Source organism: Aedes albopictus, chromosome 2 (assembly GCF_035046485.1).
Source record: "Aedes albopictus strain Foshan chromosome 2, AalbF5, whole genome shotgun sequence".
Classification (NCBI taxonomy): Eukaryota; Metazoa; Arthropoda; class Insecta; order Diptera; family Culicidae; genus Aedes; species Aedes albopictus.
The window spans coordinates 46,839,267-46,854,608 of NC_085137.1; the positions used below are offsets into that span (position 1 = coordinate 46,839,267).

The following is a 15,342-nucleotide window of genomic DNA, read 5'->3' on the forward strand; positions in this document are numbered from 1 at the left end:
CTGGAAAGCCCCCGGAAGATTTTTTGAAACAATCTTTAAACGACTTTGTGAAAGAATCGCTGGAGAAATATTTGAATAAATATCTAGGTAGTAGAATGCCACAAGGAATTCCTGGACGAATTTCTGAAAGTATTCATGCAAGAATTTTAGAAGAAATTCATAAAAGAAAATGCCAAGCAAAAGTGTAGGTTTTTTTTAATTTGAATAGGATTTTAATTTTCATATTCTTAGATATACAGTAGACGTTCGGTCGGTGCAAACGGTTTAACTGCAATGCTTTTTAACTGCAAGTCCGATAAGTGCAACAATTTTGCAGTTATCGCACCGCCATCCGTCAAAATGGTGCGCCATGTTAGCCCAAATGAACAGTCGGATGAAGTTCACGTTCATTTTACGTCAGTTGATGGTTTGTTGACACTGTCAGGCGTTGCAGTTATCGAATTTTCGTTCGCTAAGTGAAACGTAAACATGTTGCAGTTATCGAACGTCTACTGTAAGTACCCTATTTGCAAAGCGCTACTTAAACTTCCTGACCAGGCTCATTCTGCTTTGTCGGCACGTCATCTACTTCGGTGCATTTTACTCCTTCCTGATTTCCTTCAATCTGCAAGGATTCGTTCCCATCATTTTTGCCTCGTTTCTTTTTATCCGCATTATGCATCGCGGCTTGATGCCTTCGCACTAGATTCGGTTCGGCAAACCGCTTGCCACAATCGGCACACACGTATCGCTTCGAATGGCGCGCTTTGTGGCGTGATATCGACGTACTGCTGAACGTCTCGTAGCTGCATCCCTCCTTCTTGCACTGGAACATCTTACGCCCATCCGGCGTTATGATGAATGGATTCCGTTTCAACGCCGAGGGCTCTCGCGCCATGTGGAATCGCTCCTGGTGCTTCCGCAACGTTACACTATCCCGGAAGGCGTGCCCACAATCGTCACAGAGGTGGCAGCGTTCGTTCGTGTGGATTCGCTTGTGGGTCAAGAGGTTGCAAGCCCTGCTGAATCGCTTCGAACAATACGGGCAGGAGAAGTTCCTCTCGCCGGTGTGCTTCCGTTTGTGGCGTGTCAGCAGTAAACTCGATCCGCAAGTGTCACCGCAAACGTCACACCGATACTTCCCGTTGGCTTTGTACCGGTGGCGTCGCACGTGGGCCTGATACGAACGCTTCTGGTTGAACGTCTTGCCACAGTAATCGCAAGTCAGTCCTTCCGAGCCGGTCATGTGCATGCTCCAAATATGCGTGTATTGACTACCGCTGGAAATGAACCGTCGGAAACATTTTGGGCACTTGTACGGTAGGCGATGCATCAACCGGTGTCGGTTCAGCGTAATCACACTCTTGGACACGACTGGCTCCTCTTCGGTGCTACAGGTCTCGCACCGATGAGGCACCATTCCGATGTGAACGTTCAGATGTTCGTCTCGCTCCTCCAAGCTGGAATGCGCCGTATCACAGATGTAGCAGGTTGTTTGAGGGAATTGCGCCAACATCTCAGCGTTGGCAGTCGCTTTCCTATCGATACCGTTGAGCGGATTCTCAGGACGTACTTTTTTCTTACGCTGCTTTGGTTTGGCTAACTCTTTCCATGAATAGACGAATTTCTCATTTTTAACTTTTATCGTTTGATTGCTTGACTGTGCCACGGTCGGATTTTTAGGATCCTGGAATAAAGAGAAGATTAGTTGAAAACCAGATCGGAGATTTCTGCTATAGTTTAGGATAACAGAGTGTAAGAACCAATCATTTTAAGATTTGGGTGAAAAAAGGATTCTCACCTGTGCGTCGTCTAATTCTTCACTTTTTATATTGACCGTACTAATACATTCCGTCGCTAAGAGCATCGCCACGGGCGTCCCTATCTGGGTCCCTATCCCTATTTCCGGGCCCTGAATAGGGACCCATGTTCACACCGGTGGTATCTAAACGGGAATGAAAAATAAGGACGCGACATGGGATTAGCGATGGGTTTCCACATTTGGGGACCCACTCAAATCTTGCACTGAGTTGCTATTCCGATGGTTTGTGTGACGTCACTTTCTTTATTTACATTTTGCGGTGAAGTGAGCTGAGTAGTGGTGTGGAAAATGAACAGCAGTGGATAAATAGAGCAAGAGGTGAATATTGACTAGATGTTTTCCAGATGTTTTCCAGAACCCTATCACAAACAAACAGACGCAGCACTAATAATTCCCACGTACACCGATTCACGTTTATTTAAAAATTTAATAGTTGGCCAATTGCCCATCTGTGGCGTTCGCAGCGTTTTTGTTCAAATTTTACATGCGCTCACAATTGTCACCTAGTTTATGATTGGCCACTCTATTGGCCAAACTCAATCCTTCTAGATTGGGTGAATATGTTTCGGCGACTATGATTTTGAATAGCAAACGTAACACTTGAAAGAAATTGCTATTAAAATCATCGTCATGTGAACATAATCCCCAATGCCAAACACGCTATTTCACAAAACGCTCAGTAGGTGCCGGTAGTGAGCGAACGTCAAGCGGCAGCAAAAATTATGTGAGCGCCGTCTGCGAACAATTTGCAAACTACAGAATATTTGGTTTAAATATTCTTTAAAAAATAAAACGATAAGAGATGACTAGAGGGAGACCGGAGACGTCTGCTTGTTTGTGACGAAATGTTAGAAGTGTTACGTGTGCTTGTCTGTGACCCTTTATGCCTTTGTCACTTTATGCAGGATTCATCAAAAGTTTGGACATATTTAATTTGTTTTAATTTGTACTACGTCCAATAAAAAGTAAGGACCGCTTTTAGCAACGCACGGTGGAAAATCAATATGTTTTTGAAGTCCCTAATCCCAAAATAGAAACCACTGGTGGGAAGGTGGGGTGCTATCCTAAAATAGCACCCGAAAAGGAGTGGTATAATAGGGATAGCGATGAGGACTCCCGTGGCGGTGCTCTAATTCCTCTGGCATAGTAGATCCGTCTAACTCCTCATCGAGACATTCATACTCTTCAAACTCCAGCACGTCTATCTTCTGGTCTTCGCTTCCTTCTTCCACCACCTCTTCGGACAAAACTTCCATCCTTATGCCACCCGTATCATTGACGACCTTGACCACCATCTGATCCACTTCCTGATCTTTCATCGTTGTCGTAGTACTACTTTCCAGCACATTCCGGCTCTGCTTCAGTACTTCATCCGTATAGCTGCCGACCACCGGATCGAACTGGGCATAGTATTCGACCAACTTCTCCTCCACGGCCATTTTCAACAGCAGCTCCGTGGAGTTCAAAAACTCCTGCCGCACATTGTAGGCAAAATCCAGCTTGGTCATACAGTTGGAGCAGATCTTGGTGGGAAAGAGGGCATTAGCTGCCAGTTCCACTCCCGTCACCATCAGCAGCATTTCCATCACGGTGACGTGTTCCATCTTGGCCACCAACGGGAGCAGGAAGCTTTCCGATCGCTTCAGGCACAACCGGCAGAAGCGATTCCGTGAGGCAAGGACCGCTGCCGGATAGGTGGGTTCGCTGGAGGCCATCACTGAAAGAGGTGGGAATTGATTAACGAAGTTTGAAATAATTTTAATTAGCTTAATACTCACTGTCTGCTTGGTAATGATCTTCATAGTAATGTGTTTGGTCCTTCCCCGAAGAACCTTGCATTTTGAGGGCGATACTCGGAGGATTTTGAACCGTTTTAAGATAAAATTCGTCTGCACTAAAACAAAATCAATTACAGACCCTTGTAGTAAATTTCAGATCACTGACACCACCCACTCCAAGAGGCTAACGTGACGCAAGGTTTGTTTACAGCTCTCTTTTGAGTGTGCGTCGGCGTTGTCCTTTCGTGGGCTAACCTGGACCGAGAGTGTTTGTTTTGCTTTGATGATTTTGTGTTCGCTTCCCAGTTTTGTAAGAGTTTTATAGAATAACTAAAACGAAAAAAACAGTAATTAAATTTCACAAATTACTGTTTTGTGACGTGACAAGGTAATTATTGTGCAGTTCCAATTGTTTTACAAATTCACAATCGGCATATTGTGGCAATATGGAGGAGCTAGAAATGGAGGAACAGACTCTGTATGGTAAGTTCGCTTCATTTGAAGTTTACGTCCTGAAAATGTTCAAGTTTCCAAATTTACCTTCTCACAGTCAAACCGGAACCGGAAGATCCTGTCGAGTATCCCCTGCCGGAAATGGAAGTCGTAGCCAATGCGCTGGATAGTGACCTTCCAACCGATACCGAGCGGCTGAACCAATACTGTCGACTGTGCTTGCGTGAATGGCCCACTCTTTTTCCACTGATGTCCCGGGTGCAGAATGTTACGGTTCCGGAAATGATCCAAGCGGTCACTACTATCTGCGTGAACCTGCGAGACGACCTACCGAAGAAGGTGTGCATGCAGTGTTTGGTACGTCTGGACTATGCTTACAATATTCGGAAGGAATTTGCCGAAAGTCATCGGGTGCTGCAAAACTTGGCCAGGTCCAGGACGAGCAAGTTGTGGGAATGTTTGAATGATTACCAGAGAGGGACTTTGGCGAATACCGAGACGAGGTCGGTGGAACTGTTGCGACAACATAAGGATATTATAAGCAAGCGAATGACCCGGAAAGAGGAACTAATAAAGGTTGGATCAGATAAAAACACGGAGGATGTTTTAGAGTTGAGTGTAGATACAGAGGATGATCAAGTGACCGTAGAAGTGGAACTTGAAGGAACCGAAACTGTGGAACGAATGAAAGAAGAAGAAGAAGAAGAAGAGGCCATATCGGATGAGATGGAAAATTCCGATGTTTGGGAAGTAGAATCAAATGAAGATGAAGTACCTGCAAAGAAGAAAAAGAAGAACATGAACTATTCAGGCCAATCAAGGCTTACAAAAATTCTCAAATTTGAAGTGCTAATCGACGAGTCTGATGTCGACCTAAACAAATGTTACATTTGTCAGGAAGTGTTTTCCGACGTTACAAATCTGGAATTGCATTTGCCTAAACACAAGGACATAGTTCCGTACAGTTGCGACAAATGTAAAGGCACTTGCATGGAAACGTCACCTATTTCCACGGTCATTATGGCCAATCGTCATTTCCGGATGCACGCCGGTTCCATGCAGTGTCCGGAATGTCCATACCGGTGCTACAAGGGAAACGGCATGTACAACCATCTGAAGCGATATCACCAGTACGATCCCAAGGAAGGATGCACGTGCGAAACGTGTGGTCACAGAACGAAGAACAGGAAAGCACTGGACAATCACATGCGCATGCACAAGCACCTGGACGAAGGCAGATTCACGTGTTCGTTCTGTGCGAAGAAATTTGGTACTAATGCGCGGCTGCAACGTCACGAACGGATCCACACCAACGACAGGCCTTACGGATGCCGGTATTGTAGTAAGGTAACGTTATCATATCATCTTTCATTTTTTTTAGGCATGAATTTCGTACACTAGACTAGACTTCTTTCATATATTAAGAAAGTAGGTAGAGTTGTTAAATATCAAGATGCATTGCTGCAGGAATTTTGGAAGGATTCCTGCTCCTAGCATGTCATTGTTTTATTTTCTGGAGCAATTCAATCACGTTTGATATCAATGGATCATCATTTCAATGTGTTGTTTTGTATGATTTCACTTCCCGATTTCCAGAGTTTCACCAACGAGACCACCTTTCGGGCCCACGAACGATCGCACACCGGCGAGAAAGGCTACCGCTGCGAGCTGTGTGGCAAGGGCAATCCTACCAAGACAGCATTAAACTCGCACCTAGCGGGATCTCACCGGTTGGAATTGGAGAAAACGGGCCACCAGGGCTCATCGAGCAAAGATAAATATACGAAAATGGAAATGTCTATAAAATGCACCCATGAAGGCTGCACATTCGAGGCAACAAATCGTTCGCAATATTACCAGCACAAAGCATTGCATACCTTAAAATTTCAGTGCCCTCACTGTGAGCTGCGCTTTCCGACCAAGCAGCGGTTGAATATGCACGAGTTTGTTCACACGAATGCGAAGCAGTTTTGCTGCGATCTTTGTGGCAAGAGCTTTCGTTATCGGGTAAGCGACCTACATTTGTAATATCAGCATGAATACTTCTATTTTCCTTCTATACAGACTAGCTTCGCAGAGCACATGGCCAACCATAACGGTGTCCGAACGTATGCCTGTGAAATTTGCAATTTATCTTTCGTCCGCGAGCGTAATCTAAAGGAGCATATGAATAAACATTCAGATGTTCTGAGCTACGAGTAAGTCCAACATGTCAATCATTTTACCAAAATTATAACACCATTACCAATTTTTAAGGTGTCGATACCACAGACAAACAGACATACTACTCAAATCGGAATCATCGCACGATTTAACGGTCATTTTGAAAATATAGTGTGGTTCGGACTGTGCTCGCATGTGTCATGGTGGCGCTGCTGTGCCTCAATTTTGCAGAGAAATGAAAGCGACGCCGATCAATGTTTACATAAAATGACTCAATCATGAACCTTCATTCATGTTTTATGAATGGATGACGCCTCGGGGGAGTCGTCACCTGCAAAATTGTTACATCGAGCCGAGGGAAACAACACCTGCAAATGAGTGCTTCGGATTGAGCATTATAGAGGGTGCTAGTGAGATGCCAAACGATGTTTTTGAAGCAATTTTCTTCTAAGTAGTATGTCTGTTTGTCTGTGCCTTACTGTCAGAGCTGTCAGATCGGTGTAACACGCTAAATATAATTTACACAAAAGGCAATGTATATTTATTGGGTACTGGACTGGACCCGGAAAATTTAATGGTTTTCTTTGGTACATCGAGGTCCAAAAGTGTTATGTATTAGTATTAAAACCTCGAAATGAATGACTCGGTGTTTCTTCATTTAAGGACGGCGATTCACCTCATTCAAGTCGAGTTCTAAACGTCTGATAGTTAGAATCTAAACTTGGAAGTCCAGTAAATCATCTCAATTAAAATTAGGGACGTCATCACAATAGAAATTCCTAACCAAATCTCGAACTAAGTTTAAATCGTTTATCAGTAAACTTCGAGTAAAACTAACTATAGCTTACCTTATTCATCTAGGTACTCCACCATAAGATTTTCCTCGTCGTATTCTTCAGTGTTTTCATCCATTCTGTCTGAGCCATCCAAATCAATTTCTTCCTTGGTTAAAGTTTTAGAACTGGAATGAGTTTTCAGGTGCTTCGACATATCTGCCCGATATCTGAACTTCTTGCCGCAGTATCGACACAGACAAACAGACATACTACTTAGAAGAAAATTGCTTCAAAAACATCGTTTGGCATCTCACTAGCACCCTCTATAATGCTCAATCCGAAGCACTCATTTGCAGGTGTTGTTTCCCTCGGCTCGATGTAACAATTTTGCAGGTGACGACTCCCCCGAGGCGTCATCCATTCATAAAACATGAATGAAGGTTCATGATTGAGTCATTTTATGTAAACATTGATCGGCGTCGCGTTCATTTCTCTGCAAAATTGAGGCACAGCAGCGCCACCATGACACATGCGAGCACAGTCCGAACCACACTATATTTTCAAAATGACCGTTAAATCGTGCGATGATTCCGATTTGAGTAGTATGTCTGTTTGTCTGTGTCAATTAGTCACTAATAAAGCTAATGTTCACTTATTGTACGAACTATATGGGCTTGATTTCTATTGTAAAAAGTAACAATATATCTACTATGTGTTTTATTGTGAACAATAAAGCCAGTCATATGTTAATAATATTTCCCATGTAATGAATGGTATTTTTTTTATCCGGGGGGCCTCGCCTTCCAGGGCGACCGCTTTCCGCGACGTCCGTACTCTATCGTGGTTCGCGTTTCGACACGCCCGCAGTTTCTATCACGAGGTCAATCAGTGGCTTCCACGCGCACTGTTTTTCCAGCGAGTTGGCCTATTTTGTATTTATTTCTTCTTCAAATTTACGTCCTTTCGTTTATGTATATGTATTTATTTGATTTTCACCGAAATTTTCACTCACAACCCTTCACAGCATCAGCAAACTTTTTCACTCAATTTACCGATCCGATCTCCCATCGACACTTTTCAAAACTCCTGATGACCCTTCGCAAACAAAGTGCTCCTGCCTTCAAGTGAGTGTTTGCAAATTTCATGAATGAAAGCAGCTCGTAAAATGGCCGCGTATTAAGAATGCGCCGACCACTGTGAAACGCGAGCGTGCACGTGGCCATGGCGTCGGCTTTGTGTCAGGCGAGCGTCGACTTGGGCGTTGAAGTTGCATTTTGTTTGAGGGCTGACTTGGATCGAGCTTGTTTGTTTTTGATTGGAGGTGTTCGCTTCGCAAAGTTTGGTAGAATAGTTACATTTATTTACTAAAAACGGTTGGAACATTAAGTTTTGCGAACTATTTTAGAAAATTGTTTATGCAGTTGCGTAGTTCCCCTTGTTTTGCAATTTCACAATCGTAATATGGAGGAGCTAGCGGGAGAAATTGTGTACGGTAAGTTCACTTCATTTGAATTTCACATGCGTTTCGATTTTTTAAATCTTCCGTCTCACAGTCAAACTAGAACCGGAAGACCCTGTCGATTATCCCCTGCCGGAGATAGAAATCATAGCCAATGCGCTGGAAAGTGACTTTCCAACTGATACCGAGCGGGTGAACCAATACTGTCGACTGTGCTTACGCGAAAGGCCCACTCTGTTCCCGTTAATGTCCCGGGTGCATAATGTTACGGTTCCGGATATGATCCAAGCGGTCACTGTTATCTGTGTTAACCCACGAGACAACCTACCGCAAAAAGTGTGTATCCAGTGTGTGGTACGTCTGGACTATGCTTACAATATTCGGAAGGAATTTGCCGAAAGTCAACGGGTGCTGAAGAACTTGACCAAGTCCAAGGTTAGCAAGTTGTGGGAATGCTTGAATGATTACCAGAAAGGGACTTTGGCGATGACCGAGACGAGGTCGGAGGAACTTTTGCGACAACATAAGGACATCATAAGTAAGCGATTAATCCGGAAGGAGGAAATGATAAAGGCTGAACCAGATGCAAAACCGGAGGATGTAGTAGAAGCTATTTTGGATACAGAACAGGATGAAGCAACCGTAGAAGGAGCCGAAAATGTGAAACAAGTGAAACATGGAAAAGAAGACATACCGGATGAGGTAGAAGGTTCCGATGCTTGGGAAATAGATTCAAATGAAGATGAAATAGACATACCTCCGAAGAAGAAAAAGAAGAATTTGAACTATTCAGGACAATCAAGGTTTAGAAAAATTCTCAACTATAAAATACTATTCGACGAGTCTGATATCGACCCAAACAAGTGCTACATTTGTCAGGAAGTATTTTCCGACGTTACGAATCTGGAATTGCATTTGCCTAAACACAAGGACATGGTTCCATACAGTTGCGGCAAATGTAAAGGCACTTGCTTGGAAACGAAACCTATTGTGACGGTCATTATGGTCAATCGTCATTTCCGGATGCACGCCGGTTCCATGCAGTGTCCGGAGTGTCCCTACCGGTGCTACAAGGGGTACTGTATGTATAACCACCTGAAGAAATTCCATCTGTCCGATCCCAACGAAGGATGCACGTGTGAAACGTGTGGTTACAAAACGAAACACAGGAGAACACTGGAAATGCATCTGCGCATGCACAAGAACGTGGACGAAGGTAGATTCACGTGCTCGTTCTGCGCAAAGAAATTTGGTACCAAAGCCCGGCTGCAACGTCACGAACGGATCCACACCAACGAGAGGCCCTACGGATGTCGGTATTGTACCAAGGTAATATGTTATCACCTTTCATTTCTTCAGGCACTAGACTAGACTTCTACAGAGAAGGAAAGTTGTTAAATAGCATGGTACATTTGGGATGCGTTTAGGCCCTCGCTTCCTAAACTCTGTTTTCGCGGCACACCAGGCATTTGCAGGCTCGCTAAAACGAAAAGAAGAAGCGTGCTTGCGATACGTTGGGGCGCCCCGAAAACCGAGTTTGGGAAGCTCTGGTTTAGGCTATTCGATTGTTTTACCGAAGAATTAAAAAGATCCGAAGAAGATTAAAGCGAAACGCGAATTTATTTGCTTTTATAGGACAGTAACATCACATCTCTACGCACCCTAATATTATCTTTTTCACTGCCACACAATTACTTTGATCTATTGCGGTGTTTTAGTATGTATTATCCTCTTTGGCTTTGCCGTGAAGGAAGTAATGGCAAGTGCATCGCTTACGGGAAAGCGTGTCGCTAGGCAATGGCCAGGAACTCAATACAGATTAGCCTCATTACGAAAGGGAAGTAGCTTGGTGTATTCTTAAGCTAGTGATGCTTCTCTGTCTGAACAAATGCAAATGTTTGTATTTCTGTGGTCTTTTTTGATGCATTCCAAAATAGTATAAATTTTAGCCCAAAAAAATAAAAACTGTTGGGCAGGTTTCCAATGGTAGTGACACATTGGTTCAGGGTCAAATATTTGCTATTATGTTACTTTAGTTCAGTTTCAGTAAATCTATAGGTCCATTAAAGTCTCAGAAAATTTTAGGCGCATCCATTTGTAAACAATCCTGTACTTAATCCGGTACAGACTGAATAACACCTCTCGAAACCTTACTTCATGAGTTCTTGAGGTAGGGTGGGGCGGTGCAAGATGGGTCAGCTAAGGATGGACCACCATAACTTTGTAAATACAAATCGTATTGGTTTGTATTGGTACGCTACTCTGTAATACACTAGTTAGCTATGCTAAAAGTCGATAAAAAGTTTATTAAATACAAAATATGATGTTAAATAAGCAGTTTTAAAAAGTGATCGATTTTGTGCAATGAAAAAAGTACGGGGCAAGATGGGTCACCTTTTAAGTAATTCACATTTTCTCAACGAAAAACGTCAAAATATAAGATTTGTTCCGCATTCATATATGCTCCATATCCATACTGAGTAAACAAGAGCTACTAGGGTATCGCGCCACTTGGGCGGTGGCTTCTATATTCGACTGTTTTCCACTATAACTCAGTCAATTTTGAACCAATTGACTTGAAATGTTGTACACGGGTAGATACTATACCTATCTCACCACATTCCAAAAGTTGTGTCAATTGGTTCAAATTTGACTGAGTTATAGTGAAAAACAGACGAATATAGAAGCCACCGCCCATGTGGCGCGATTCCCTAGTAAACACTTTAACTTTTTTTTTTAGGAATTTAAAAAACTTTACGATTTGAGTGGTCCTAACTGCCCCCACTCGCATAACAGTCCCATTTGTAAAAAGTAGGAGTTGAGAAAACGGCATTTGAAGTTTGAAAACTTGTTTCCATAAAAAACTTAAAAAAAAATAGCTAAAATTGGAAAAACATTTCGATCATCTGGAAACTTTCACAGATTGCTTTGCACATGAATATATAACTATGAAAAATATTACAATCACTACAACGTTGTTCAATTTTGTGTTACGTGACACAAAAATCCATGATGGAACTGTTATGCGGGTGCTTTTGATATGGAACGCTCTTGAATTGGTATTTTTTTCACACATTGACATAAAAATTCCTAATTTTCATTATTGTTTTTGGATGTACATATGTACATCGAAAATGATGACTACATATTCATAACGTTAACTCAAAAGTGATACAAAGTCATTCCGCTTGATTGAAGTCATTTATGAGATTTTTTTCCTTCCCTGTTGGGGAAATTAAGCCACTGCGTCCAATAAGTTCAACTTTTATGACATGTCCCGTTTTGATATTCGCATCTAGCCAGCTATAGCATGATACACCATGAATGTGTATAGTTTAGGGCCTTTTGCATTCTCTTCGAAACAGTTTCGTCATACTTTCTTCTCACTATTATGACTATATCGTCCGCAAAGCCCACAGCTTCGAAACCTCTCTCCTTCAAGCTTCGTAGAAGATCGTCTACAACTAAGTACATTTGTGGTGAGAGGACTCCTCCTTAAGGGCAACCCTTTGTTGCCCTTACTGTTATAGAAGAACTTCCCAGCTCAGAGGTGATTTCTCTTTTTGCAAGCACTGTATAAATCCAATGTATGAATCATTGGTCGAAGTTTTTATTCTCCCTGGCACGCTTCATAGATGAATAGGAGGTATTATCAAATGCTCCTTCTATATCTAACAAGGCGCATAGAGCTATTTCTTTTGCTGAAAACGTTTTTTCCACCTTTGTTACTAGCGAATGAAGTGCCGTAACCGTTGACTTACCAGATTGATAAGCAAACTAGCAGTCAGATAGGGGATGCTCTTTTATGTAAGAAGAATTGATAAAATCCTTCAAAAGCTTTTCCATAGTCTTCAACAAAACTGAAGAAAGACTGATTGGTCTATATGCTTTCGGATGCGTCTTGTCTCGCTTCCCCTTTTTGGTATAAAAATAACTTTAACAAGTCTCCATTTTGATGGAACGTAATTCAATCTCAAACTAGCCTTGAACATCTCAATTAGTGACGGAACCAACAGCGCTTCTCTATTTTGAATCAGAGCTGGAAATATCCCATCAACTCCTGCAGATTTAAAAGGCTGAAAAGATCTAATTGCATTTTTCACTCTGGCCTTCGTAAAAATTTCATCAGCTAAATCTGAGGTGGTGTTGACTCCGAAGAGTTTACAATAGAACATCCATTACCTTCCAGAGATATAGTATCATTGGAATCAACACTTAGAACCGAACCAGGAAAATGGGTTTCCATCATTAAATCCAAAGTTTCACGAGGAGTTTTGGTAAAAGCTCCATCGTCACGCTTCAGGTTTACCGATTCATTTGCGTGATCTTTTGCAAGCTTTTTTTGTAGTCTTGCAACTACAGGAGTGCTGTTTATGTTTTCACATGTAGATTTTCGTATTTCGTTGTTGTACTCAGTCCTTCCTATACTGAGTCCAATCTCCCGTTTGTTTCGCTCTATTGACAATTTTACGAGATAATTTTCTAAGGCGATCCAGTTTAATGTTCCACCATGGCACGTCTCTAGTATGGTGGGACAACTGCTGTTGTTATTAAGAAGAAGAAGAAGAACTGACCATGAAAAATTAATTCGCCCCATATCACCCTAAAATGGATAAAACTCATATCAAAATGCATTTCATATGCCGAAAACATCACAAAACCATAAATCAAGAAGCAAAAAGTGTGAACATTTGGCGAAATTTTGAAGTTTCAGATTTAATTGTTAAGTGAATCTTTTTTTCTGTCATACCAACTTTTCAAGCAATTTTCCCAATCTTATCAGAAATCAGTTCATTCCTCAAAAATTAAATATTTCTCAACACAGATTACTAAAACAATGTAAAATGGATGTAGGGGTAGGCGGGGCATTATGGACACCCGGGGCAGAATGGACACCCTCAATATTTTGAAATATGCGAACTTTTTTGAACTTTTAATGAATGGAGAATATAGTCCATTTGTCTAAAACGGGTCTGTGTCATTTGGCATAAAGTCATTTTGCATAAAGCCGTTTGGCATAAGGTCACTTAGCATAAAGTCATTTGGCATAATAGACACTTGGCATAATAAAGAAGGGTGCATTTCGATTATGCCAAATGTCCATTATGCCAAATGACCGTTATGCCAAATGTCTTTATGCCAAGTGACCTTATGCCAAACAACCTTATGCCAAATGACTTTATGCCAAATGTCCCGTTCCCGTCTAAAACATAGTTTCAGGAAAGAAACATTCGAAATTAAAATTATACTTGATTTTACACGAAAAAGTTGCGTCCTCTATTTTTTGTGCATGAAAATTATAATTTTTACACCATCTAAAATAAGATTTAGTGATTAATTTATTGCAGGTCGATTAAAACCTGATATTTCTAGAACACATGCAAGTAGTTTTGCTGTATCTACATGCTTAACATGTTTATATTTTCTTCTTTATTATATCAAAAATTAAGTTTGGAAATATCTTCTGCTGCTGGGGCAAAATGGACACTCACCTTTTTGAAAGAAGCGGCAAGGGAAAAATATAAGCTAAATCACAAACCAACCAAATTCTTCGATTTCAGTACATTTCCGGTTAAATGTTCACTATAGTAGACATAGGGTGAAACAAATTGGCCAAAAAACGACAGCAGTGGAAAATAGTTGTTCTAGGCACAGCTGTACATGCCGACAAAAACGAAGCTTTATCCAAAACAGCCTGAATTTAAATAAACTGAACAAAAATGAACTACTTCGGCATATTATTCATCCATAATAGTTGTTTTGTAATGAAATGACTTTATAGGTGTAAATAATGTACGAAATTCGTAAAAGTCTCATGGTGTCCATGGGGGTGTCCATTCTGCCCTGTATGCTTGAAGACGGTCATGAAAAACTAACATTTTTCGCAACATTTTTTGAAGTGGATAAATCATTTTTCTTCGTGAGCATTCTTATGCAATACCTAGATGCTAAACAGATTTTAAAAGGATACATGTATCAAAAAACTAAACTTTTTTGACATTTTGCCAGGTAAAGTTGGCAAAAACCTTAGGGTGTCCATAATGCCCCGCCTACCCCTAGTGCATTCATTGAAAGGTTTATCATTTTTCCATGTACCTAGTTTTCATTAGACACTGTAACTACTACATTGTGGATCTTTTTTTGTGACGCACACTGTAGCTTGTGATGCAAATGGTGAAAATTTATCCATACATGTTAGAATAACGCATAATAAGTGTACCTACTAGAGTTTAATAAAATATTTATTTTTTCAATAAAGCATAATTTCGCTTTTCGATTCCCAGAGTTTTACCAACGAGACCGCCTTCCGGGCCCACGAACGATCTCACACCGGCGAGAAAGGCTACTGCTGCGAGTACTGTGGCAAGGGTAATCCTACCAAGTCAGCATTAGACGCGCACCTAGCGACGGTTCACCGGCTGGAATTGGAGAAAACGGGCCAAAAGAAACCATCGAACAAAGACAAAAATGTAAAAATCGAAAAACCTATAAAATGTACCCATGAAGGTTGCAACTATGTAGCAAAAAATCGTTCGCAATATTACCAGCACAAGCCGTTGCACATTTTGAAATTCCACTGTCCTCACTGTGATCTGCGCTTCCCGACCAAGCAACGGTTGGATATGCACGAATATGTCCACACGAAAGTGAAGAAGTACTGCTGCGATGTTTGTGGCAAGAGCTTTCGGTTCCTTGTAAGCGACCCATTTTCGGTAACATCACCAGCGGTTTAAATTTTTCGATTTTCCATCTTTACAGAATATTTTCACCGAGCACATGGCCACCCATAACGGTATCCGATCATATGCCTGTGAAATTTGCAATTTAGCTTTCGTCCGCGAGCGAAACCTAAAGGAGCACATGAAGAAACATTCAGATGTTCTCGACTATGCGTAAGTTTTTGCCATCATG

General features: G+C 41.6%; 2 protein-coding genes across 5 annotated transcripts in view; one reads left to right on the forward strand and one right to left on the reverse strand.

The window, feature by feature from the left end:
- Window positions 1-185: 185 nt before the first annotated feature.
- LOC109421507 (zinc finger protein 670) lies at window positions 186-3,767 on the reverse strand. Its single transcript, XM_062849646.1, has 4 exons — window positions 3,580-3,767; window positions 2,931-3,518; window positions 1,781-1,836; window positions 186-1,666 (listed from the first exon to the last, which is right to left on the reverse strand). Exons 1-4 carry the CDS (start codon window positions 3,638-3,640, stop codon window positions 521-523), a joined length of 1,851 nt encoding a protein of 616 aa, XP_062705630.1. The 5' UTR covers window positions 3,641-3,767; the 3' UTR covers window positions 186-520.
- A 109-nt stretch (window positions 3,768-3,876) lies between these two features.
- Window positions 3,877-15,342, forward strand: part of LOC109421508 (zinc finger protein 431) — a 71,747-nt gene continuing 60,281 nt past the window's right edge. The window contains exons 1-6 of one of the 4 annotated variants that reach the window (XM_062849639.1): window positions 3,877-4,062; window positions 4,130-5,379; window positions 5,629-6,039; window positions 6,097-6,230; window positions 8,377-8,463; window positions 8,525-8,663. In XM_062849639.1, the coding sequence (XP_062705623.1) occupies window positions 4,026-4,062; window positions 4,130-5,379; window positions 5,629-6,039; window positions 6,097-6,230; window positions 8,377-8,431 (1,887 nt within the window). In that variant the 5' untranslated portion in view covers window positions 3,877-4,025 and the 3' untranslated portion in view covers window positions 8,432-8,463; window positions 8,525-8,663. Of the gene's footprint in view, window positions 4,063-4,129; window positions 5,380-5,628; window positions 6,040-6,096; window positions 6,231-6,479; window positions 8,464-8,524; window positions 9,760-14,714; window positions 15,126-15,189; window positions 15,324-15,342 lie in introns of those variants that run through there. The other 3 variants (XM_062849638.1, XM_062849637.1, XM_019696003.4) reach the window with 3 other exon arrangements.

What these genes read in the sequence shown, in the direction of transcription:
- LOC109421507 (XM_062849646.1), bottom strand. Translation starts at nt 3,640, where the DNA reads ATGCAAGGTTCTTCGGGGAAGGACCAAACACATTACTATGAAGATCAT. An exon ending in AGATCATTACCAAGCAGACA is followed by an intron (nt 3,519 to 3,579) that starts GTGAGTATTAAG and finishes CACCTCTTTCAG; the next exon opens with TGATGGCCTCCAGCGAACCC. An exon ending in AAGAATTAGACGACGCACAG is followed by an intron (nt 1,667 to 1,780) that starts GTGAGAATCCTT and finishes TCTTTATTCCAG; the next exon opens with GATCCTAAAAATCCGACCGT.